The sequence below is a fragment of the Dermochelys coriacea genome, chromosome 2, assembly GCF_009764565.3.
Source record: "Dermochelys coriacea isolate rDerCor1 chromosome 2, rDerCor1.pri.v4, whole genome shotgun sequence".
NCBI lineage: Eukaryota > Metazoa > Chordata > Testudines > Dermochelyidae > Dermochelys > Dermochelys coriacea.
Genome location: NC_050069.1, coordinates 71002601 through 71028728, shown reverse-complemented (window position 1 = coordinate 71028728; position 26128 = coordinate 71002601). Strand labels below are relative to the sequence as shown.

Sequence of the window (26128 nt, the reverse complement as noted above, 5' to 3'; positions counted from 1 at the left end):
AAGATTTTCTTGTAATATCTGATGCAATTATGGTAACTTAAAATACACTCTTTAAAATGTATCCATTTTATGTATTTATGAGTTCACTCATGAACAAAGTAACACATATAAGAAATGGTTTCAGAGTAGCAGCCATGTTAGTCTGTATTCACAAAAAAGAAAAGGAGTACTTGTGGCACCTTAGAGACTAACAAATTTATTTGAGCATAAGCTTTCGTGAGCTACAGCTCACTTCATCGGATGCATCTGATGAAGTGAGCTGTAGCTCACGAAAGCTAATGCTCAAATAAATTTGTTAGTCTCTTAGGTGCCACAAGTACTCCTTTTCTTTTTTACATATAAGAAAGAATTGCTGGCACTTAGACATTAAAATACCTTTGAAATAGATTTTAATTCTGAAAGCTTTCATTTCCCGTTTGAAAGCTCATGTCAATCATTACAGTGATTTGTATTAAGGGCATTGTAATGTCTACATAAATTGACAAAATAATGGCTCCCTTAGTTTATGTCAAAATAGTTACATAAATTCACTATGAATCATCTTAAATTAACTAATCTAACCAAATAAGAAATATTGAGAACTGGCTAATTCCTGCAAAGACCCAGTCTTGCACTCTTCATTCCGGCACAAGCTAATAGGAATCTGTTTAGGCAAGGAAGAAGTCAGGTACTGTATGAGCCCCAGGTAGCTATACTAACACTATTAAAAATGGCTGCTGTGCTGTGTCTTGAAGTGTGATGGACTGAACATTAAAATACATCAGAAAGTAACACAGTAATTAGAATTATAGGTTCAACTTCTATATTACCCTATTTATGATCCTTCTGATCTTAAGATTTTCAGCTACAAACATCCAAGGGATTGCATTTATACCTTAGAATAATATTTTCTGCACTTCAATCCAGGAGGACCTAATGATGAAAATATATTGACAGTTCTACACTTTGGAGACTGAGCCAGCTAGGCCGAGTATAAGGAAAACATAAAACAACAATCTGATATACTGATGTGGCTTTCAATAACGTCCATTCCTACCTATTCCAAAATGGAAGAAAAGGGCTGTATCCTAAAATTAAATTAAATTCCAAGTTATTTTCTCTGTGTGTTATCACTAGCTTTGTATGGGTTTAGTTGCTAATGTTCAGCAAAGTTTTACAGGGAGATTTTCTAATACTCTTATAGAGCTGTTCTTTATTATTCATTAATACTGATGTTCAAATTGAGTCCTGATCTAATATTTACCTTGAATGGTGCACAGGGAACGTCAATATTGGATTTTGATGATGTTTCATTCAAAATACAATCCATGTGTGATGACTCCATTCCTAAATCTTAACAATCTAATAATGCAAACATTTGCAGTAGGTTACTAGATATTGCAGTACATGTAGAGTGTCACCAAAGACCCACCATTGCTTCATTGAACAGCTCAAAGCTGAAGACAGTAAGGGTCTGTCTACAATGGGAGAATGGGTAGCCTTTCAGGACATATTAACTAACATATTTTTATGTAGTAGATATAATGTTGATAAATATAGTCCCGTTTCAAAATGTGTTAGCTGGTGATGGTCCACCCTAAGGGGAAGCCTAGGATGATGTATGACCAGCAAACACATTTTAAAAGGTGTTAAACCCTTTCTACACAAGTATAAGTAAAAGCAGGTTAGCTAACATTTAAAAACACAACCTAGTTTCTTAGTCTGGATAGGCTTTAAGTGAAACACTTCAGCTAAGTCCTATATGTCACTGTCCATGATTGGTTCCCACAGGCTGAGTCGACTCTGATTCAGAGTCCAGTGATGATGTCAGTGGGAGTCTTTCCATTGACCTGAAGATTCACCACAGAATAATCTCTAGGGCATAATTGCTAAACCTTTCCCTATTTTTTTCCCACCCTCTCATCATAGAGACAGTGTCATTTAATCATAGACTTTAAGGCCAGAAGGGACTATCCTGATCATTCTAGTTTGACCTCCTGCACATCACAGGCCACAGATCCTCACCCACTCACACCTATAATAGACCCATAACCTCTGGCTGACTTACTGAAGACCTTAAATCACAATTTAAAGACTTCAAATTACAGAGACTCTGCCATTTACTATAGTTCAAACTAGCACATGATGTGTGTCCCCATGCTTTAGAGGAATGCAAAAAAACAAAAACAAAACAAAACCAAAAAAATGGGTCCCTGGCAATCTGACATGGGGAAAAATTCCTTCCCCACCCCAAATATGGTGATCAGTTAGACCCTGAGCATGTTAATGAGATCCATCAGCCAGACATCTGGGAAAGAATTCACTATTGTAACTCAGAGCCCTCCACATCTAGGATCCCTCTCCAGCTGTTGGGAATATTTGCTACTAGCCGTCACAGATGGGCCACATGCCACTGTAGGCAATCTTATCATACTATAGCCACCATACACTTATCAAGTTCTGTTATCATTGTTGTCAACAAACCTCAGAGCCACTGAAAACTCTACATGTGGGATCACCTAGGTGGCAAGTAGGATTTAATAACTATGCAGAGTGGCATAATTAACATCACAATGGTGAGCTGTGCTCCACATGAAATGGACACTTTGGAGGGGTTTTCCGGAGGAGCTTCATAGACAGCAGTGTTTCTTTAGGTTCATGGAGAAATATTAACATGGTAAAAATCAAGCTATATTATTTTCTCCTGGAAATATAGTCCAGCCCATTCTCCCAAACCCTGTGATAAAATATGTTTTGGATTGTTCACGGTAATGCCCAACCAGAAAGGTATGGCCAATACAGTGATGCAACCCTACCACCATTCTCTCACACAGAAAGAACTCAGAGCTCCTTTAGTTTCTTCACAAGACATGCCCAGCAGTACCTCTGGAGAAGTCTTAGCAGACGGAACAGCATTTGGGGCTTTGACACACCGATGAGTTCACCAACCAGCCCTCTTCTGTTCCTGTCTTTTCCTAACTACTCCAGCCTGACAAAAAGAGATTCACTGCAATAATCAACAGGAGTTTGCAGATTTAGGGATATTAGAAAGTCTATCCCTTCCACCAGCGCAGGAGTCCTTAGGGAGAGTTCCTCTCCTTTGCTAACAGATTGGCGGGGCTGTGTAGAAATCAATGGCTTAACTTGCTCCAGCCTTCTGCAGGCTGCTTCCTGTTCTCGGACACTGCGGACGCCACTTAACCTGCTCATTTGGAGTTCTTCCAGATAAGGATAATTCGTGTTCTGCCTCATCTGGGCTCGTCAAGACGGGGCTGATTGTGGCTGATTCACCAGCGAGTTTGGGTTTTTTTTCCCCAATCTTAGCCTTTCCTATTGATTATACCTAGAAGAAAAGCTTTGCTACTAAGCAACCACTGGGTTCCTGTGAGTGTAAGGAATAGCAGCTTTCTCTACAGTTCTCAAATCTGACAAGTAGCTTAACCTTGTAATAACAACGCCGTAGCCGTGTTCTCCTGCCTCATTAATGCATGGCGAGGCTTTCGATGCTGCCTGAGTTTTGAAAAAGTGTCACCCTCGGCACATATCGGGGTGTGTGGGGAGCTTAAAGTGCTGACTTCACACCCTGGGGAAGCAAGCGTCTCTGTCTCCTGGAGCGCTCCTTGGGCCTTGACAAGCTTGGAGCTTGGACTGGAAAAAACACAAGAACTCTCTGTTAGGAAAACTGAAGAAGCTCTGATGTCACCTCACGAGGCAGTTGCACACAAAAAAAAGTCATTAGAGAAAAGCCCCATCCTCTGCCCTATAGCATGAGGCTCAGTTAGCTTGGTGGTCCAGTGCCACGTCAAGGCTCCCAACAGCAGGATATAACTATTGTGGGTTTGTTCAAGTTGCAACCCTGAAGCAATAGCATAAATAGCAGTTTTCAGCAAAGAGCAAACGCAATTTGCCACGCGTAAGCTTCAGGACCCTGGATAGCAGTTCTGCTATTGCTAGCAACATTCAGAGCTGCCGAGATTCCTTAACTCTGGCTGTTTCCCCCTCGCCTTTCATTTGTTTCCTTTTCGTGGCGTTATTCCCCATTTCTCTTTCTTTTTCACTGCTGCTTAGCATCGGTTGCATAGTGTCAGGGAAGGACTGTACCAGTGTTGGCCGCCCATGAGGTATACGGGTGGGTGGGCGTCTTAGTCCACTTAGTTCTAGAACAAGAATGAGGCTGACTTCTTCGGATGGTTTTGCAAAGTTTATTATTCTGCAAAGTTTATCGTTTCTTGATATCTTTAGCTGTCCTGAGAGGGAAAGGGGTGTCTTAAAAAACTTCAGCCAGGAAAAATGCAGAATTTATTATATTGTAAGCTCTATGTGTTTGTCCAGTGCCTAGCACGGAGGACGGATGCTGAAGGGGGCCTGTAGCGCAAAGAAAACTATAGTGATTAATAGCTAGAATAAATCTTAAGAAAAAGGCGAGGCCATATTTCAAAGTGCCAGACATGTAAAGGACATGAAACTCCTTAATGTAGCCCTAACATAGGACGGAAACCAAAGGAAGGAAAGCTCCTCTGCTCGCGATTCCTCGGACTGTTTCTGGAGGGTTGAGGCAGCTTGTGGCACCACCCGAGCCACAGCTGTGTGTCCTGTCTCACCTCGAATTCTCCCCCAAAAGCCGGACACTTGGAGTCGGGGAAAAGGCAGCGGAGGCTGAGGACTGAAACGCCGGCAATTCGACAAACGTGGGAGTTAAGATACGAACCACCCAGCCCCCTCCAGTGTCTCAGCGTTGGAGACGTGAGGTTGCACTGAAGTAACAAAATGCAGAGGCGGGGTGTTTGCCCCCATCAAATAGGTCAACTGCAGTGGTGGTGGGGGCAGAATTAACCCGAAATCGTCTGACTCGGAGCTTGTCTGTTCGGATGTCGCTGGTTGATCCCCTTAGTAATGTTTATTTGGGGTGTGTGTTTCTCTCTCTTCCCCCTCCCACCCATCCACCCCTCCGTGCTCTAGTCTCCAAAGGCTTCCAGGCCCCTCTCACTGCTTCCAGGCTTTTCTCTCTTCCCTAACTCCTTCTTTCGCCCTTGGCTTTCAGCTCCCAGGCTCTGCCCTAACTTTGCCACCACCCTTCTTCCAGCTTTGCCAGCTGCCCCTCTGTCAAACATCAGCCCCTTCCCAATAGGGACTCTGGTCTCCTGGGGGCAAGCCGCAGCCCCCGGCCAGCTGTGTGCCTTACTAGAAGGCCGCTTGGCCGGCCCCGCGTTACAGCTGCGTCTTCTGGGAACATCTGCGGTGCCAAAAATGCAAAGAAGCAGCGTTCAGGAAACACGGGACTTTCCCAAATCCGTTCAGCGCTGTGCGTACCACTTCCTCAGACAGGCTCCCCTCCCTCTCTTCCTCCTCCTCCTCCTCGGGATGCCTTATTGCATGAGAAGACCTTTGTCTACATCGAGAGAAACCCCTGGCAGCTATTTTAACACTACGATCCTGGCTGTAATTGGAAGATTGAGGTGTGTGGGTGTGTGGAGAGGGACTGGCATAAATATTCAAGGATAAGAGCGATGACAGCTTAAATCCTTCAACACCCCTTGCTGGCGAATGGCAGAAGCAGGGCTGTTGTGAACTATGGTGGTAGCATTCCCCATAGTTCTGTGTTTGTGGGGACAGACATGAAGCTGTTTACGATGGTGCTTTTCGGTCAGTATCTTGCCTCCTTGTGCCAATGAAAAGGGAAAGAGAGCTGTCATAATTACCAGGGCTGTTTGTGATCTCTCTCTTTCTCTCTCTGTAACTAGGGAGCCCTGACTCCAGCTCCTGAGAAGTCGGAGGAAGTGACGTGAATGTTATTTATGTATCAGATCAATTTCAGCTTCAGGGACATATTGCGTCGTCCTCCCAACTCCTGCCCCGACAGAGGGGTCACAAAGTAGCAACACATTTGCAAGTCCTGAGCAGTCCGTTGCAGAAGGCGCTCCATGGCGAGCCTTTAAATGTGTCCTGTTGACAGGAGTGTGGTTTTCTTTGGAACGGTGTCTGAATGCAATACGTATGTACCTATGTTTCCCGGAGAGGAATACAGTATCGATCAGGAAAGATCCATTGATTTCCACTTTGGTGCATGGTATACAGGTTGCCATTTATGCACAAAACAGTTTTGCCCATTCTGGCAAATAGATCCGATTTATTTCAAGCTTCCTGCTACGCGGTAATTTATTCGAATAGAGGCGTTTTGATATACAACAAGGAACCTGATAAGGGGGAAACACGTCCCTGCAATTACCTAAAAGCGCCTATCCCTACCCATATAAAGACGATCGAGATTTAAGGGAGCCTATTAAAATGAAACCCAAATATCGAACACGCAGTCTTCGTCTCCCCGTGCAGCCATCCCCTCTGCCCCCAGCACACCCGCTTGTTTATCCCGGAAAATCTCCTCCCGCCCCGGGGAGGAAACAGAAGTTGGATCCATGGAACTCTCCACCCCCTTCCCCTCCCCAGTCTGTTGCCACAATGTGTTTGCTGCAGATGTGGCCCCAGGTGTAGCCTGCCTGAGATTCACATAAACACGCGCGTGTGTCACCATCTGGGAACTGATTGGGTTTAGGGGAAGGGGAAGGTCGCCTGCCAAGGCAAGGTGTTGTGCGGGGACTGAGCGAGGGAGAGAAGCTGTTTCCAGAGGTGCCTCTGGCATTCGCGGTTCATTTCTCATTTACTCCGGTCTCGTCCCTTCCTCCTTCCTGTGCTGGGCTGTTGCTCTTCCCTACCCATAACAAAAGCACGGGAAGGCCGGGTGGACACATATCCCGGGCATTCTGGTGGTGGCTAAAAGGAGGAGGGGGGGTCAAGCCAGAGGGATAGACAGTAAAATAAGCATCCTATAAAAACTCGGGACGCATGCGCATGCCTGGCGAGCCGCCGTCCCTGGGTGAGGAGCCCACTGCTAACGGATGTGATCAAGGCAAAGATTTCCACCTGCCTCCCGGGACTGATGGTGAGATTGTAAGTACTCTCCAGCGCTGAGCCTGGACGGCCCAGCGGCTCGGCACGTGGGGAAGCGCCCGGGGCTCTGCCTTTCCCTGGCTCGGTTTGTATAGTGTATTTGGAGCATGAGAATAACAGTCGGCTGTTTCCTGGTCTGGGGCACCGAGAGGCGCTTCTGGGCGGCACTCGCTGTCCCTAAACACGGGGAGGGTGGGTGTCTCTTTGGATCGCTTCTCTCCTCCCCCACCCCCATTGGAGTTTGCGGGGTTTCCACGCGTTTCTTCCATTGTGTGCCCAGGGAAGCCTCCTTCGGTTAAAGAGCAGGATCCCGCGCTGCGGCAGATCGTTGCATTGTCCCTGGCAGCGAGAGGGGGGGCCGGGGGTGTTTGCACGCAGAGCACAGGTGCGGCGCTGGCTTAGGTGTGATCTCAGGCGGGCGGCGAGGGCCGGGGGGCCAGCGTGGCAGCAAGGGCTGCCCGGGATCCTGAGGCTAGACCTGGCGGGCCAGGGGAGCGCGCTGCAGCCTCTGCAGGTGGCGGTGGGTGGCTGCCCTGGCCAGGGTGTGAGGGCCGGGGGCCGTGTCCGCCCCGCGCTGGGCTGGCCTGTGGCGGGGAGCCAGTAGCCCTGCGCCCAGGGCGGCGGGCTGCAAGTTCGCTGCGGGGAGGCGGCGAGGCTCGGGCGGGCGGGCGGGCGAGGGCCCCCCGGACGGTTTCCACAGGCGGGGGGCGCAAGGCGCCTTCCTTGGGCAGCCCCCCCTCGGCGGCGGCGGAGGGAGCCGCTGGGGAGCAGGCGGCCGCTGCACCCCGGCGCCCGCTCGCTGCGAGGGCAGCGGAACCTAGGGAGGCTCCCGCCTAGGGCAGGCGCTGCCGGTCCAGGGGCTGCCTGGGCGGCTCCCAGCGCCGGGAAAGTCCCGCCTGGCGCAGCCCGCGAGAGGGGATGGTTCCTCCGGCTGGGGGAGGCGGGGGTGAGAGCGCGGCGAAGGGGACTCCGACAGCGCAGCCGCGGCGCCCATGAGGCGCCGGAGCGAGCCCCGCCGGGTGCCGTGGGCCGGGGCCCACCCGCCCGGAGGGAGCGAGGGACTGTGCGCCCCCCCCCGCGGCGCGCGCGAGGAGGGAGGCGAGCCCCGCGGCGGGAGCGCTGCGCGCTCGGTCTGCCAGGCGGCGTCCCGCACGGCGGCTTTGCCCGCCCGCCGTTCCGGCGCCGAGCTGGGTCTTCGCGCCTCACCCAGCTGGAAGCCGCCGAGCCGGGGCAGCCCCGCGCCGCCAGCGCAGCGTTCGCCTGCCAACGCGCGCCTCTGGGTGCGAGCGCCAGGCGGCGCCGTTTGGCTCTAGCAAAGCAGCCAGGGACGGAGGCTCCCGGACGGTCCACTAACCCCCGTGGCTGTAGCTGAGGTAAGCGGGGTAGGGGTCACCCCCCCCCCTCCAGGGCGCTGTTTTGCCTTGAGTTTTCTAGGAACGGGGGAACTGGTTGAATGACACCTCGGGAGTCCTACAAAGGCCGGAGAGTCCTTAGCCGCCTCTCCCCAGCAACAGTCCCATGGAGTTCAGTCAAGGGCACTAGGATCGCCGCCCCTGAAGGACAGCAAGGACGGGCCCTTTCCCTAAGTGCCCACCCACCGCCCGAGCCCCAGACTAACGCAGTTCTTACGCGGGATGTCACCAAACATTGAAGTAATAAAGTAAACATTTGTTCCAGGGCGACCAAGCGTTTCCACCGTCCCACACCCTTTAGGGGAGGTGTGCATTCTGTTGGCAAGAAGACAGACCTTTTGCCGAGATCGGTCATTCCCTCTGCCATTAAATAGAGGGGAACGAGTAATGAAAATTAGACGAGTGCAGAAGTTAAATATGATTATCTTTGCACATGGCAGTAGAAATTACAGTAATTCAATATAGAGGTAATTTCATCGATACAGTCACTCCATTATTTCATTTTTGTTGTTGCAAAAAAAAAAAAAAAAAACCGCAAGACAAAAGTGTATGCTAGATGGTCATTTGTACAACTCAAAGACATTTAGGCATATCACTCACATTTCTGTACCCATTGTATCCACAACACACGACCACTGGCTTCAGGCATCACTAGGGCGAAATGCTGCTAGTGTCAATACACTACATTATTACTATACAGTATGATGGAAGCCAGTACAACCCACCACCCAAATGTTATGAGGGGAGTCAATTTAAAATGAGGAATGAGGATGTGTTTCTAAACTCAGAATGAAATCCCAACTGAGAAGTATGTTCAAGCCTCCTGGATGGTTTGAGGAAAACCATATAGCTATAAGAAAAGGAGTACTTGTGGCACCTTAGAGACTAACAAATTTATTAGAGCATAAGCTTTCGTGAGCTACAGCTCACTTCATCGGATGCATTTGGTGGAAAAAACAGAGGAGAGATTTATATACACACACACAGAGAACATGAAACAATGGGTTTATCATACACACTGTAAGGAGAGTGATCACTTAAGATAAGCCATCACCAACAGCAGGGGGGGGAAGGAGGAAAACCTTTCATGGTGACAAGCAGGTAGGCTAATTCCAGCAGTTAACAAGAATATCAGAGGAACAGTGGGGGGTGGGGTGGGAGGGAGAAATACCATGGGGAAATAGTTTTACTTTGTGTAATGACTCATCCATTCCCAGTCTCTATTCAAGCCTAAATTAATTTAATTCCAATTCAGCAGTCTCTCGTTGGAGTCTGTTTTTGAAGCTTTTTTGTTGAAGTATAGCCACTCTTAGGTCTGTGATCGAGTGACCAGAGAGATTGAAGTGTTCTCCAACTGGTTTTTGAATGTTATAATTCTTGATATCTGATTTGTGTCCATTCATTCTTTTACGTAGAGACTGTCCAGTTTGGCCAATGTACATGGCAGAGGGGCATTGCTGGCACATGATGGCATATATCACATTGGTAGATGCGCAGGTGAACGAGCCTCTGATAGTGTGGCTGATGTGATTAGGCCCTATGATGGTATCCCCTGAATAGATATGTGGACAGAGTTGGCAACGGGCTTTGTTGCAAGGATAGGTTCCTGGGTTAGTGGTTCTGTTGTGTGGTGTGTGGTTGCTGGTGAGTATTTGCTTCAGATTGGGGGGCTGTCTGTAAGCAAGGACTGGTCTGTCTCCCACGATCTGAGAGAGCGATGGCTCGTCCTTCAGGATAGGTTGTAGATCCTTGATGATGCGTTGGAGGGGTTTTAGTTGGGGGCTGAAGGTGATGGCTAGTGGCGTTCTGTTGTTTTCTTTGTTGGGCCTGTCCTGTAGTAGGTGACTTCTGGGTACTCTTTTGGCTCTGTCCATCTGTTTCTTCACTTCAGCAGGTGGGTACTGTAGTTGTAGGAATGCATGATAGAGATCTTGTAGGTGTTTGTCTCTGTCTGAGGGGTTGGAGCAAATGCGGTTATATCGTAGCGCTTGGCTGTAGACAATGGATCGAGTGGTATGATCTGGATGAAAGCTAGAGGCATGTAGGTAGTGGACACTACGGTGCTAATAAGCGATGGTCACATAAACACCACCCTATATCGGAAACCTACTGACCGCTATTCCTACCTACATGCCTCTAGCTTTCATCCAGATCATACCACTCGATCCATTGTCTACAGCCAAGCGCTACGATATAACCGCATTTGCTCCAACCCCTCAGACAGAGACAAACACCTACAAGATCTCTATCATGCATTCCTACAACTACAGTACCCACCTGCTGAAGTGAAGAAACAGATTGACAGAGCCAGAAGAGTACCCAGAAGTCACCTACTACAGGACAGGCCCAACAAAGAAAACAACAGAACGCCACTAGCCATCACCTTCAGCCCCCAACTAAAACCCCTCCAACGCATCATCAAGGATCTACAACCTATCCTGAAGGACGAGCCATCGCTCTCTCAGATCTTGGGAGACAGACCAGTCCTTGCTTACAGACAGCCCCCCAATCTGAAGCAAATACTCACCAGCAACCACACACCACACAACAGAACCACTAACCCAGGAACCTATCCTTGCAACAAAGCCCGTTGCCAACTCTGTCCACATATCTATTCAGGGGATACCATCATAGGGCCTAATCACATCAGCCACACTATCAGAGGCTCCTTCACCTGCGCATCTACCAATGTGATATATGCCATCATGTGCCAGCAATGCCCCTCTGCCATGTACATTGGCCAAACTGGACAGTCTCTACGTAAACGAATGAATGGACACAAATCAGACGTCAAGAATTATAACATTCAAAAACCAGTTGGAGAACACTTCAATCTCTCTGGTCACTCGATCACAGACCTAAGAGTGGCTATACTTCAACAAAAAAGCTTCAAAAACAGACTCCAACGAGAGACTGCTGAATTGGAATTAATTTGCAAACTGGATACAATTAACTTAGGCTTGAATAGAGACTGGGAATGGATGAGTCATTACACAAAGTAAAACTATTTCCCCATGGTATTTCTCCCTCCCACCCCACCCCCCACTGTTCCTCTGATATTCTTGTTAACTGCTGGAATTAGCCTACCTGCTTGTCACCATGAAAGGTTTTCCTCCTTCCCCCCCCCCCCCCCGCTGTTGGTGATGGCTTATCTTAAGTGATCACTCTCCTTACAGTTTCAGAGTAGCAGCCCTGTTAGTCTGTATTCGCAAAAAGAAAAGGAGTACTTGTGGCACCTTAGAGACTAACAAATTTGTTAGTCTCTAAGGTGCCACAAGTACTCCTTTTCTTTCTCCTTACAGTGTGTATGATAAACCCATTGTTTCATGTTCTCTGTGTGTGTGTATATAAATCTCTCCTCTGTTTTTTCCACCAAATGCATCCGATGAAGTGAGCTGTAGCTCACGAAAGCTTATGCTCTAATAAATTTGTTAGTCTCTAAGGTGCCACAAGTACTCCTTTTCTTTTTGCGAATACAGACTAACACGGCTGCTACTCTGAAACATATAGCTATACTATCCTCAAATATTGTAACATGCTGCAGAAATAAGATAGGGGCAATCCTATTTATCCTTGATTCTACTTACCCATATCGATATCTCTATGCATATTGCCACCTGCATTTGAAATCATTATGCATGGAAGCACTACTTTTTTCTAAGTCTGTAGTTTCACTTCAGAAATGTCATTTCACACACACATCCTCTTGAAGCAAATAGTCTAATTTTCAGAAATAACTAGCGATTTTGAGTCTCTGTTTTTGGCAGCCCAACTTGAAACACCTTCAGTGGAGTCTAATTTTCAGAGCATGGAATGCTCAGCGCATCTGAAAATCAAGCCTCTAAGATATCTCAAGATGGGCAGTCAAAAAAACAAAACAGCTGAAAAATCAGTAGATGCTTCTGAAAATTCACACCAATCTTTCAGGCACTAAGGAAATTTTATTCTCTGGGAGCAGTGCTTCTGGGACTTATGACTGAAATATGATAGTACTAGTGGATAAGCAAAGTCACCATTATCAAAATATTCTATCCAAGGATTGGTGGACCCTACATTTCTGTTTATGGGCTAGATTTTTAACTCTTTAGAGTGTTGCAAGTCATTTGTTTGTATGAAGTCCACAAGCTATTATCACTCGATTTATTTTCTTATGTTACACAAACAGCAATTCTGGACCTGATTCTGATCACATATCAGGTTTACACTGGTAACTTAGTGGACTTCAGTGATGTTACTCCTGTGTTTCCCCGGTGCAAGTGAGATTAGACTCAGGCTTTCTATGTCCAATGTAGCTACATATATGCAGGAATTTTATAGTGTGGTCAGATTCCATTATGGTACAATCTGAAGTGGATTGCAAGATCAGATCCAATAGGAAATGCTGTGTGAATCAGTATTTTAATGCACTACAAGATGAGTCACCCTGATGCAAACCAGCTTTCAGACCAGTACACTGTCAGTCGGTTCCTAACACAGTTCAATATGAGTCAGATCCAAGCACCTAGTACAATATATGACTCACTGATTAAAACAGCACCCTCTGATTCCAATACCCAGTATGAGCTGTCAAAGCTTCTGTGTGAAATGAGTCAGTTCATAGTACAGTAGAATGGGATTTTTGGGAGGCCATTCATAATTATGCATGATGTGACTGAGCATTCAGTAGTATATGGTATGATGGGAGTCAGAAGAGTATATCGGGTTGAATGGTAATCTACAATGTGCAAGAGTTCCATTGTTTGTATAGTAAAGTGGCTTGTAAAATATCAAGCTAAATGAACATTTTTTTAGCCAACTGTATTAAAAAAAATTTGAGGCAAATGTTTTAATTGGATATGAAAGCCAGAAGTAGTAGACTTGGCAAATTTCCTTGCTGTTTTACACATGGTAGATCCTCAGCTACTGTAAATTGTCAGAACTCCATTAAAGTCAACTCCAATTGTCACATGAAATAAGTCATAGCTCCATTGACGATTTATACTAGCTAAGGATCTGCCCTGTGGTGTATAATAGGGAGCTGACTATGATTTACACTGCTCTGGTATTGTGAAGGGGAATTGAAGTGGGAGGAAATTATAAAATTACTCTAAAGCCCGTTTGCACTGCCAGAAGGGTCTAAAGTAGCCTGAGTGTTAAATGAGAATAGGCCATAGATATTTATCACCTACCTTATCCATGGGTATATCTGTGTATGTTGTTTTTTCTGTATGCACAATATATTTAAGATTCAATCTCCAAAGGCTATCCTAATTTCTATTCATTCTAGCTGAACTGTCACATAGATATGTGTTATAACAACATACATTCACTGAGGTCTCATTCAACATACTTTCACTCAGGTCTTATGCAACAGCTGAAGCCCAGAGAGAAGTTTTGAGTTCACACAAAACTAGTGCGGTATGTGTGGGACATCCTCTCAAAAAAGAAACACTGAGACGTAGAGAAAAACCTGGTCTACATAGGATAACATGTTTCTTAGAAAGAATGGCAGATTTTATGTAGAGGACAGTTTTGGTGCGAGGATTGTTATGAGAATATCAGGCTGATCATATAAGGTGCCTCCTGTAATGAAAGCATATCACACTCAGACCCTTGCAGGATCAGACCCTAAACTGTAAGTGAAATGTGTACAGTTTCCTGTTACTGTGTGGGTGTGTTACATTTCTAAGTGGTCTCTTTGAAATGTAAAGCAATGCTTTAATCTGTATAGATGAACAGAGCTCTTCGTAAGGGGCTGCTACTCTGAAAAAATAAGCCACAGATGAAGGCAACCAACCTAGTTTCTCTCCATATATAAATCATTTTGTATAATACTTCTGAGTTTCCCCTGAATCCCATATAAAAGGAGACTTTTCTTTTGTAATCACACTCACTGATCTCCTGTTGGTCACTGATCCAATTCTATTCCAAAACTCTCTTTAATGCAGCATCCTTGGTGGCTGCTAATATCACCTATACAGAAAGCTGATGTTGATTTCTTCCATTCCCACCACCTCAAGCAACCTAATTATCACTGCTGTGCACCATAACTCCAGTTGTACAAAAACAGAAGTCCCAAGTTTTTTCCATCTCTAGCTCATCAAAGTGACTCAAGGTGTGTGTGTGTGTGTGTTTATTAACATAAATGATAACTACCTCTTAATTTAAAACATTGCCCTTTTTGATGCAGAAAGCTTATTTGTCACATTAATCAATGGAGAGGAAGTGGAGTCAACATCAAGCTTTCTAAGGGCCCAGGCCTGCTCCCATTATGATCAATTACAATCTTACACTGACTTCAGGGAGAATATGTTCCAGCCTTAAACACTCCCACGTTGCAAGTATATAAAGCAAGGCTATTGAAAGCAAGATTTACCTTGAACCTACACCCACTCATAACTTTCTTGTGACAAAGGTAAAGAATCACTTTCTTCTAACTCATTGATGAGCACCATAGAAAAGCCTATGAATAAAAATAGTGAATGACAATATTCATAGTGGGTCTGATCCAAAGCCCATTGAAGTAAATGGGAGGCTTTTCATTGTCTTGATAGGCTTTGGATCAGGTCCAGTATAATTATTGAAAAGTTATTGTACTGTGATTATGGAAATCTATGCACTCTGATTGGCTGTCAGCCATTATTAGACACACAAAATGCAGAGAACTCACATACTGTATAATTATTATACAACAATGCAAATCAGATTCCCAGAACCAATCAGAGTTCAAGGAATGGCATAATTAGGGAAGGAGCAGGGGAGAAATATTGTACTGAATGCTTCAGTAACTGTACAACATCTTTGCATTGTGGCTAGCTGAGAAAATTCCATTTTGTTGCAATATGAAACAAGGGAAGGATTATGTAATATAAAAGCTTCATTTTTTTTTAGTGCAATTTTGATTTTAAAAATCTGACCTCTGACTACTTATACTGCATGTATTCCTCCTTTGGGTGGGGTAGGAGCTCACATTCCAGTTAGAGATTAGTAAATACTATAAATGTAATAACTCTCTCAACTAAACATCATTTAAGCAGCTTTTAACCAAAGATACAACTTTCATTCCTGATCTTTGTACTCATTTACTGTATGTCCAAAAGGTTAAACATAGAAATGCTCACATAATCTGAATGTCATACAATAGGGGTGCATGCAATAGGGGTGGAGAGAGGATCATATCCAGTATCTCAGCATTAGTGCTAAGGGGCTTACATTTTAGCTTTCCATTATTTTCAGATATGTATTTGGCTCATTTTAACTCTTGACTGATTTTTAGTAACAATGAGCAGCCATCAGTTGATTATTGTTAGTTGCATTTATACATACTACCTATCTTGATAGGAAACACAGATATCAGATTTTTTTTTTTATACAGTAGATGCTTGTTTGCAGAACACCTTGTAAGAGCAACCACCACTTATGAGCAACATTTCCCTTGGGAACACTTTTCCTACTGTGCATTGTCCACTCAATAACAGCAACATAATCATCATATAAGAGCAACATATGTGGCATCGTAACATCACATCCAGAGGTGGAGATTGGGTGGGGGAGGACATGTAGTGGCATTGCCCCATCAAACTATCTTTTCACTCCCCACCTGACCCCAACCCTTCAGCGCAGCTCCAGGGCACGCTGCCCCGTCCACTTGCCCTGCCTGACAGAGCCTAGGTGGAGAGTATGTGTTGGGGGGAGGGTCTGGAAGAGAGGGATTTTTTGGAAGGTGCAAGCTGGTGTCTGGGGAGCAGCAAAGGTGCAGCTGCAAGGTTTCCTCCTCCCTTCAGCATCTGGCTTTCAGGTAGTGTGGGGGGTGCTGAACCCACAGTCCTGGTCGACGACTCCTGTGTCTGACCAGGAGTTGGGAGGATTTGGGGGGAACCCAGTCCTGCCCTCTACTCCGGGTTCCAGCCCAGGGCCCTGTGGAATGCAGCTGTCTAGAGTGCCTCCTGGAACAGCTGTGCAACAGCTACAACTCCCTGGGCTACTTCCCCATGGCCTCCTCCCAACACCTTCTTTATCCTCACCACAGGATCTTCCTCCTGGTGTCTGATAATGCTTGTACTCCTCAGTCCACGTTCTCACTCTCAGCTCCTAGTGCCTCTTGCTCTTAGCTCCTCACACACACACACACCACAAACTCAAGTGAGCTCCTTTTTAAAACGCAGGTGCCCTGATTAGCCTTCCTCAATTGATTCTAGTAGCTTCTTGATTGGCTGCAGGTGTTCTAATTAGCCAGTCTTAATTGTCTCCAGAAGGTTCCTGATTGTTCTGGAACCTTCCCTGTTACCTTATCCAGGAAAAGGGACCATCTTAGCCTGGGGCTAATATATCTGCCTTCTATTACTCTCCTATAGCCATCTGGCCCGACCCTGTCACATATCCCCCCGCCCCCCGCTCAACACTATGGGGTTGGGCAACTTGGGACGTCAGGCAGTGTACTCGTGACAACCCATCTGCATTGCCATGGTGGCTTCCAGGCTGGTGTTGTATGGTGAATTGGAAAGGTTGTAGGGACAAAAACCATCTGGTCACCCTTGCATTCTTCTCTTTATTTCACTGCATCCACTGGAGGGGTGCATGGTCGGTCACAAGGGTAAACCGTTGTCCCAGAAGGTAATAACATAGTGTTTCCATGGCCCATTTCACAGCTAGGCACTCTCTTTCAACCACGGCATATTTCTGCTCTCTTGGGAGAAGTTTTCTGCTGAGGTAGAGGATTGGGTGTTCTTCATCTCCAACCATCTGTGATAGGACCGCTCCCAATCCTACTTCAGATGCATCTGTTTGTAAAATGAATTCTTTGTCGAAGTCTGGGGCTATAAGCATGGGGTTACTGCTGAGGGCTGTCTGTAGATCCATGAATGCTTTCTCTGTGGAATCTGACCACTTCACCATGTCTGGACCCTGGGCTTTTATCAGGTCTGTCAGGGGGCTCGCTCTGATAGCAAAATGGGGAATAAATTGTTGATAGTCCCCACCGCACCCAGGAATGCCCGAACTTGCTTTTTCTGATTCAGCCGAGGCCAATTTTGGATAGCCTCTAGTTTGTTTAATTGGGGCTTGACCATGCCCCTTCCTACAATGTAGCCAAGGTATTTAGCCTCAGCTAGCCCTATAGCACACTTGGCTGGGTTGGCTGTGAGGCCAGCCTGTCTTAGCATGTCCAGAACTGCTTCCACCTTTCCTAAGTGGGTTTCCCAGTCAGGGGTGTGAATAATCACATCATCCAGATATGCCGCTGCATAACTGGTATGGGGCCGTAGGAGCTTGTCCATAAGACGCTGGAATGTGGCAGGTACCCCATGTAGTCCAAAAGGAAAAACGGTATATTGAAACAGACCCTCTGGTGTAGAGAATGCCGTCTTTTCTTTCACATCTTTGGCAAGGGAATCTGCCACTACCCCTTTGTTAAATCAAGGGTGGTCAAAAATCGGGCATTGCCCAGGCGGTCAACTGACTCATCGATATGGGGTATGCATCGAATTTGGATCTCTCATTCAGCCGGCGAAAGTCATTACAAAATCTAGTGGTGCCATCGGGTTTGGGCACCAACACAATCGGGCTTGACCACTGATTGTGGGACTCTTCAATGACTCCCAGCTCCAACATCCTTGTTACCTCAGCCTTGATCTCCTCCCTTTTTGCTGCTGGGACCCGATAGGGCCTTAAAGTTACCTTTGCCCCAGGGTCTGTGATAATGTGATGATATGCTTCGGTGGTCCAGCCTGGTTTGGTTGAAAACACGTCCTGGTATCAGTTGATCATCTCAGTTACCTCCTTCTTCTGGTTTGGTGTCAGATCAGTGGATATCCTGATCTGCTCCTGCATATTATTTCCCTGGATTGGGGTCTCTTGGGCCACTACACACACCTCTCATTGGTGCCAAGGCTTTAAGAGGTTAATGTGATAAATTTGTTCTTGTTTCTGGCATCCTGGCTACCACACCTTGTAGGTTACTTCCCCCACAGATTCAACCACCTCATAGGGCCCCTGCCATTGGGCCAAAAGCTTGCTTTCTGCCGTGAGGACCAACACTATCACCCGATCCCCTGGTTGGAACTGTCGGACTTTTGCCTGGCAATTGTAATGGGTTCGCTGGGCCTCCTGCGCCTTTTCCAAATGTTCCCGTTCAATAGGGGTGAGCTGGGCTATCTGTTCTCGCATCTGCAACACATGGTCAATTATATTTCTCCCCTCATTGGGTTCCTCTTCCCAGATTTCTTTTGCAATATCTAGTATGCCACGGGGATGGCGTCCGTATAATAATTCAAAGGGGGAAAACCCAGTTGAGACGTGAGGTACCTCTTGGATTGTAAACATAAGGTAGGGTAGTAGGGTGTCCCAATCCTTCCCGTCTCGACTTACCACTTTCCTTATCATTGCCTTGAGGGTTCAGTTAAACCTTTCTACCAGCCCATCAGTCTGCGGATGATAGACTGAAGTTCTCAGGGTATGGATATGGAGCAGCGTACAGAGGTCCTTCATTAGCTTTGACATAAATGGGGTACCTTGGTCTGTTAATATCTTCTTTGGTAGCCCCACTCGGGCAAAGATCCCCACCAACTCTTTTAGCTATCGTTTTAGAGGCCGTGTTCCACAGGGGGACGGCTTCTGGGTAGCGAGTAACATAATCCAGAATGACAAGTATATATTGGTGGCCCCGGGCTGTCTTCTCCAGGGGTCCCACTAGATCCACGGCTATTCACTCAAAGGGAACCTCTATGATGGGAAGGGGTACTAAAGGTGCAAATGGTGATGGGGACTGTGCAGCTGACACTCCGGGCAGGACACACAGTGCCTCCGCACTTCTTCATGTACTCGGGGCCAGAAGAATTGTCGCAGACTGAGCCAGGGTCTTCTCTACCCCCAAATGCCCCACAAAAAGATAACTGTGGGACAGACTTAATAGAGCATTCTGGTGTTTTTGAGGTACTAGGATCTGCTGTATCTTCTGCCCCTGTACTGGGGCAACCCGGTATAAGAGATTCTTCTTCATTATGAAGTAGGGTCCTGGTCCCTGGGTTTTCCCTTCCACAGGGACCCCATCTATTTCGGTCACCTCCTTCCTAATGTTGTCGTACCTTGGGTCTTCTGCCTGGTCCTGTCCAAAATTTCCTCTCCCGGCTAATCTGCCCAAGATCTAGGGGGCCAGTCTCTGTTGCCTCTACTGGTTCAGAGGCATTAGGGTGTAGGTCCGACTCGGGTGCTTTTCCCTCCTGGGTGGCCTCCTTTTCAGCTGCTCGGGTCCGCCTACCTATGAGAGCGACACTCTGGCTTTGGGCCAGTATTCAGGTTCCCAAGACCTTAGCTGCCTTTCTTTCCCTTTTCGTCTTTCTACGCTGTCTGGAGTGGAGAACAAATCTGGGGATATTTCAGAGAAGATTGAGGGTTGACCGTCTACTGTGGATGCCTCACTACTTTCAGGGCTTCCCCCTTTCTCCAATTCTCCTACCGGAAGTAAGTCTCCAAACCCTGGGAAGTCCCTCCCTATGAGCACCAGGTATGGGAGTTTAGGGACTACACCTGCTGCTACCTCAGTAGTGTTTCCCTGAATCTTGATTTTTACTGGGATGGTGGGGTAATAACCAACTGTCCCATGGACGCATGTTATCCCCATATGCTTAGCCCACAGCAGCTGACTATGCTTCAAGAGCTTCCCCAAGACAAACGTGATAGCACTCCCCGAATCAACCAGTGCTGTGGTCTCTACCCTATTTAGCTTCACTGGTCTAGTGTACATATGTGGGGTTAGTGAGATCCCTGCAAGGTGGATTAGGGAGCATGGGTCTGCCCAGTTCCCCAGGTTACACTGCATAGGCTCCTCGGCATTGAGACACTGTGCAGCTATGTGTCCCCACTCCCCGCAGGCGTAACATCTGTATGGAGCCCTAGGCATTCCTGGGTCTCTTGGTTTGGGTAGTCTAACATCACAATCCTCTTCCCCCTCAGTGCTCCGACTCTTTGTGGCTACTGGTGGGCATTCAGCCCCTCTCTTTTTCTACCTGGGTTCTCCTGGTGGCCCAGTCACCCGAGCTCTAGGGCTTGGTGCTGCTAGTTTATGCTTCTTCCGGGATGCTTCTTCCTTAACTGGTCAGGTCAGCTCCTTCGCCTTTCTACCAGTGCGACAACCTCGTCGTAGGTGGAGGGTTCATTCTGGCTTACCCAGGCATGAAGATCTGGCGGTAGTCCTCTCATGTACCAGTCGATGACCAGAACCTTTAGTATCTCCTCTGGACTTGGGGACTCAGTTCGTAACCACTTTCATGCGAGATGGATGAGGTCAGATAATTGGGAACGCGGGGTTTTGTTTTCCTGGTACCTCCACTCATGATATCGCTGGGCCCGCACTGCGGTCATTACCCCAGATCTGACCAGGATCTCTGCTTTCAGCTGGGGGTAGTCTGCCACAGCCTATTCAGGCAAATCATAGTAGGCCTTCTGGGCCTCCCCACACAGGAATGGAGCGAGGATGCCAGACCACTGTTCTCAGGGCCAAGGCTCCCACAGGGAGCTCCAAGCCTGTCCTCTCAAAGGCCAGGAGGTATGCCTCTACATCATCCTCCCGCATCATTTTCTGCAGCCAATTGCTGGCCCGCATGATCTGCATCCTATCATTGCCATGATTCAGCTTTGTAAGGGCCTTTACCTGGTTTACCAGTTCCCGCAACATAGCGCGGTCTCGAGCAGCCTGGTCCATCAGCAGGCGATTAATCTCTTGCCACAGCCGCACTGCCTCCTGTTGGGCAGCTGCCTGGACACGAGTAGCCTCCTGCTGGGCAGCCATGGCTTGTATCAGTGCCCGCACTATCTCCTCCATCGTGGTGGGAAAAAAAAAAAAAAAAAGACCCTCTTCCTTTTTTTTTTTTTTTTTTCCCCTTCCAAACACCCTCCTCCTTCCGCCGTGCTGGGGACACCAGATCCCACTTCCGACACCAGTTGTGACAAAGCTAGTGCTCTACCTTGGTGGGTCTTGCACTTATTGGCGGATTTGCTCACCTTGGAGCTTCACAGCAGCCCTCAGCTTGGCTGTTTTTCTGAACCCACAGTCCAGGTCAACGACTCCTGTGTCTGACCAGGAGTAGGGAGGATTTGGGGGGAACCCTGGCCCGCCCTCTACTACGGGTTCCAGCCCAGGGCCCTGTGGAATGCAGCTGTCTAGAGTGCCTCCTGGAACAGCTGTGCAACAGCTACAACTCCCTGGGCTACTTCCCCATGGCCTCCTCCCAACACCTTCTTTATCCTCACCACAGGATCTTCCTCCTGGTGTCTGATAATGCTTGTACTCCTCAGTCCACGTTCTCACTCTCAGCTCCTAGTGCCTCTTGCTCCCAGCTCCTCACACGCACACCACAGACTGAAGTGAGCTCCTTTTTAAAACGCAGGTACCCTGATTAGCCTTCCTTAATTGATTCTAGCAGCTTCTTGATTGGCTGCAGGTGTTCTAATCAGCCTGTCTTAATTGTCTCCAGAAGGTTCCTGATTGATCTGGAACCTTCCCTGTTACCTTACCCAGGGAAAAGGGACCTACTTAGCCTGGGGCTAATATATCTGCCTCCTATTACTCTCCTATAGCCATTTGGCCCGACCCTGTCACAAGGTCTTTTTTTAAACCGGTGCTTGGGACAGTGCCAGATTAACAGGACTGGAAACTTAAATCCTCCACTTTTCTACAAAGCAAGCACACTATGACCAAGATTTTCAAAAATAGCTAGATTCCAAAATCATTATTTAGGCATCAAAAGCATGGTCTCAAGCCAATTGAAATCAGTGGAAGTCTTTCCATAGGCTTTAGTTCAGATCCAAAGTGGCCTGATTTTTCAACAGTACTGAGCATCCAGAAAGGGAAGCATTAGGAATTGGTGCCATACACTTTAGCAAATCCAGCCATTTACTTACTTGCCTAAATATGGATTTTAGGAGCCTAACGTTGGGCTCTTGCTTTTGAAAATCTCGATCCATGGCATTGGAAGTTCAAGCTTCTCCATTCTGCCAGTCAATCTACCTCAGCCCCAACCTGAGTTCTGACCTCTCAGGGCTAAGACTGGCTAATTAGAGGTTAGGATTTGTGATGTGGACACCTCTCTAGCAGAAGAATTTGGTGGCCCAGTTCAATTTCCAATTGGCTATTGAACAGCTGTCAGATGGTAAAAAATTTTGGTCATGCCCAACCTATATTGGATTTGAACTAGAAAGCTAGAAGGTAAATGGATAATGAGCCCATTATCAGTTGCCTGAGTGATCCAATCCCTCCAAGCAAACATAACATGCTGGATTAAATAATAACTATTTTGATAGTTTATATTGGTAAAATTGAATATAGATATTTGTTTTCTTATTGAGCTTAGAAATCAAGATGTTTAGAGTATTTGCCTTGACATTTCAAAGCTGATTGTTTGGATGGAGAACAGCTGGCTGAAGCTGAACCCAAGAAAGACAAAGGTGATGCTGGTGGGCAGAGGAAAGCATTTTGAAGAGTTTGCAGCCATGATGCAGTCTCCTTTGCTGAAAGGTATATCTCCACGATTGGTCAATTTGGTCCATTGTTTAGGAATACTATTGGATTTCTTGCTGATGCTAAGCTTTCATGTGGCATCATCAGTGAGTAGCGCTTTCTATCCTCTCCAGCGGTCCAGGAGACTTTGTCCCATCCTGGCGGATGATGACCTGGCCCCACACCTTTGTCACTTCTCAGCTGGACTACAGCAATGTGATATATCTGGGCAGCAAGCCTTAAGCATTTAGGAAACTCCAACTAGTACAAAATACCACAGCACATCTTCTTAGCAGCACATGCTACCACAAGCACTCTAGGCCTGTCCTCCATTCTCTACACCGGTTTCCCAGAGAGTGTCAAATCAAGTTCAAGGTCTTGGTCCTTATCATCCAAAATATTCCATGAACTGGGCCCAAAATACCTTAAAGACTGCCGAAAACTCCAGGATGAAGACCGTGGTTGACATCTTGCATTGCGCCAGAGGAGTGAACTCTCTGCAATAAGGGTAAAGTTCATCTGTGTAGGAGAAAAGGCTTTCTTGGGAGGTGGGGGGACAGTTGGAGACAGTGGAATGAACTCCGCAAAGAACTAAGGAGCATCCCAAACTTCACCACCTTCAGCTCCAAGTGCAAGGAACATTTCTTTGACCTTGCCTTCTCTACCATAAATACATAGCAACATGTATATTGGGAAGGAAAAAACACCACTTCCAAAACAAGACACTCCACTGCACACACTTCTCCCCCTGGTGAGCGGATGAGAGAGCAAACAACATGTGACAGTTGTTAGTCATGTCTCTTAATGCACTGCTGGAAGGCACTCAGACATTACTGTGACAAGCATGGAATAAGAACCTATATGAAATAGACTCGTTTTCCCCTTTTCTTTTCAGATTTATTTTGTTGGGTTGTATCTATTTGATTGTTCAACATATAAACTTCCATTTAGTGAAGAGAAAACCTATTTTGTCAAACAGTAACCAGTGCCCTCAGAGCACTGCTGAGTTTCCTGTTGCCCTTAAACTGCAGAGTGAAAAGATCTGATCTTTTCAGGTTACTTTATTTTCTTTCAAAGAAAGTCTTACAGGTCTTATTACCTTGAAACTCTTTTTGAGGAATATTCCACCCTAATTGTGTAGTAATCATCCTTTCATCCTCAAAAGAAAAGTGTTAATATAGTGTTTGATTGTTTTCCATATTTTTTAGAAGTGGGCCCAGATTCACAGGCACTCTCTAGCTGTTGTGCGTTGCTTTGTTGATGCAAAGCAACTGTAAAGCCAACTTAACGGGCCAGTTAATATTGGTTTACAGCAGTTTGGTGTTGCAGGAGTATCACAAAGCAGTCATGGTGTAACAGTAAATCTGGCCCATTGTGTTCAGTGCTACTGTGAAGAGAGTGCTGCTGTTGTGTTGCATTTCATTCTGTAATTTACTGGCACAGAACTTCACTCTGTTGTTTGCAGTATTCCCCAAAGGGATTATATTCAAGGGAAGATTTGGTGGATTCCAGGAATAGTTCTGTAGGGCTTGTTTACATTTTCCCCTGTAGGTCTTGCACAATACTCCCATTGACTTTGTGACATCTTCCCTGTCATCTGTTCATCCTCACCAGATCTGTTCACTTTAAAAACATGAACAAACTGGAGTGAGGAATACTGCCCCACAGATCCAAGTGCAGTGTATAGATGGCCCCCTTTCCTGCAGAAGGAAGTCTCATCCATCTTTGCTACACCATTCCCTCCTTCTTTCAGAATTTTCTGACAGCTCTCCGCTGGTTTGGAGATCTGTGTGGGAGAATAGGACAGGGACTAGGCAGAATGGGGACATGGCACTGAGGCAATGTTGCCACGTTAAGCCTGTGGAGATTACCTGAGGAAATTTGTAGAAATTGAGATTATATTACTTTTCCCACAGAACCTCCTTTGAGATTACTGTGTCCAGATAACAAGGAAAATGTTCAGACAAAATAAGGGGATTTTATAAAACAGCTAAATGAATTTCAAAGAAAGGTGATCCACAGACTTGGACTAAGAGGCAATAAAATAAGAAAGAATCCATAATCCCTCAGTTTAACAACTTTTTGTATTGTCTGGCCTATGAGAGAGAGTCACTTTTATTTGCAGTGTTAACACAAGCACTGGGTCAGATGCTTAGGATGTGTAAATCCTCATAGCGTCACTGACTTTCAATGAAGCTACATTGCTTGACACCAACTGAAGATTTGGCCCACAAGCAAGTATAATCATTGTTAATATTTCATGTATGAAACATAGGGTGGGTTTTTCACTAATCACATAGGATACAAATATTCATGAAGAAAAACACCTTTTTTGTTGATAGACACGTTCTACTTCCATCTGTCAGAAAAACAAATAAAAAGACAACATTGCTATTAACCAGGACTACATCCATGTAAAAGCAGCTATTAATAATAAGTAGCATCAGGTGTAAGCCTTGTAGATGAACACCTCATCTTTTAGTTCTAACAAGTGTCTGATTCTCAAATGAATGATTATTCTTGGTGTGCTTATGTCACAGAAAGCTGTATTTACTTGCTGCTATTTTCAGAGTGTGCACCTGGGAATAAGTAGCCAGAATATTTTAGCTGAGGGAGCCACATTTGCACTGATATTTAAGGAAGCATGAATGTGGTTTATTCATCTGCTAACTTCATTGTATGACTGTTGCTGGATTCTTGCTCATACAAGTGTCGATTACTGATTCTTTCCAATTTCAATGGAAAACTGACTAAAAAATACATTTTTCTGTCAGGTTATGTGTGAGCCGTCCTTTGACAGGACCAGGTGCATAAGGATGTATGTAAATATTATTTTCGCAGGAACGTGCCCTATGTATCCAAGTTGTTGCATTTAAGATGCCCTTCACCACCCTTACATTCTCTCTCTCTCTCTCTCTCTCATGTCCCAAAACTCAAGGCCATTCCTGCTTAAAAATGAGCAAGTCTTCAGAGTTCCCAAATTGACTGTTCAGCAATATAATTCCATTACTCACCCCCTGCACTCTGAGCACTTGTCTGTAGCACCTCAATTCCGGCTGGTTCAATGAATTAGAGATCATAACACAAACCTGGATCTGCCACAGAACGCAGAATATAGCAACCAGGCTGGCTGATCTGTGGGAGCCAAATTTAAGCCATCATTTGTACAGATGTATGAAGAGAAGCAGCCAGGAACAGAGCAACATTTGTGACCCGCTCTCTCTCTCCCCCTTTTGCCATCTGTGGAATCTACACATTCTGAGCTGAGCTGGGCTGGAGGGGAGCAGTATTTGTGCATGTTAATGATCCTTGCCTTGTTGGG

General features: G+C 46.2%; 1 protein-coding gene across 1 annotated transcript in view; it reads left to right on the top strand.

Moving 5' to 3' along the window:
* The first annotated feature begins 6759 nt into the window (after positions 1-6759).
* The window catches only part of RGS20 (regulator of G protein signaling 20), a 45666-nt gene continuing 26297 nt past the window's right edge, over positions 6760-26128 (top strand). The window contains exon 1 of the mRNA XM_038391619.2: positions 6760-6924. Within this exon, the coding sequence (XP_038247547.1) occupies positions 6820-6924 (105 nt within the window). The 5' untranslated portion in view covers positions 6760-6819. The remainder of the gene's footprint in view (positions 6925-26128) is intronic.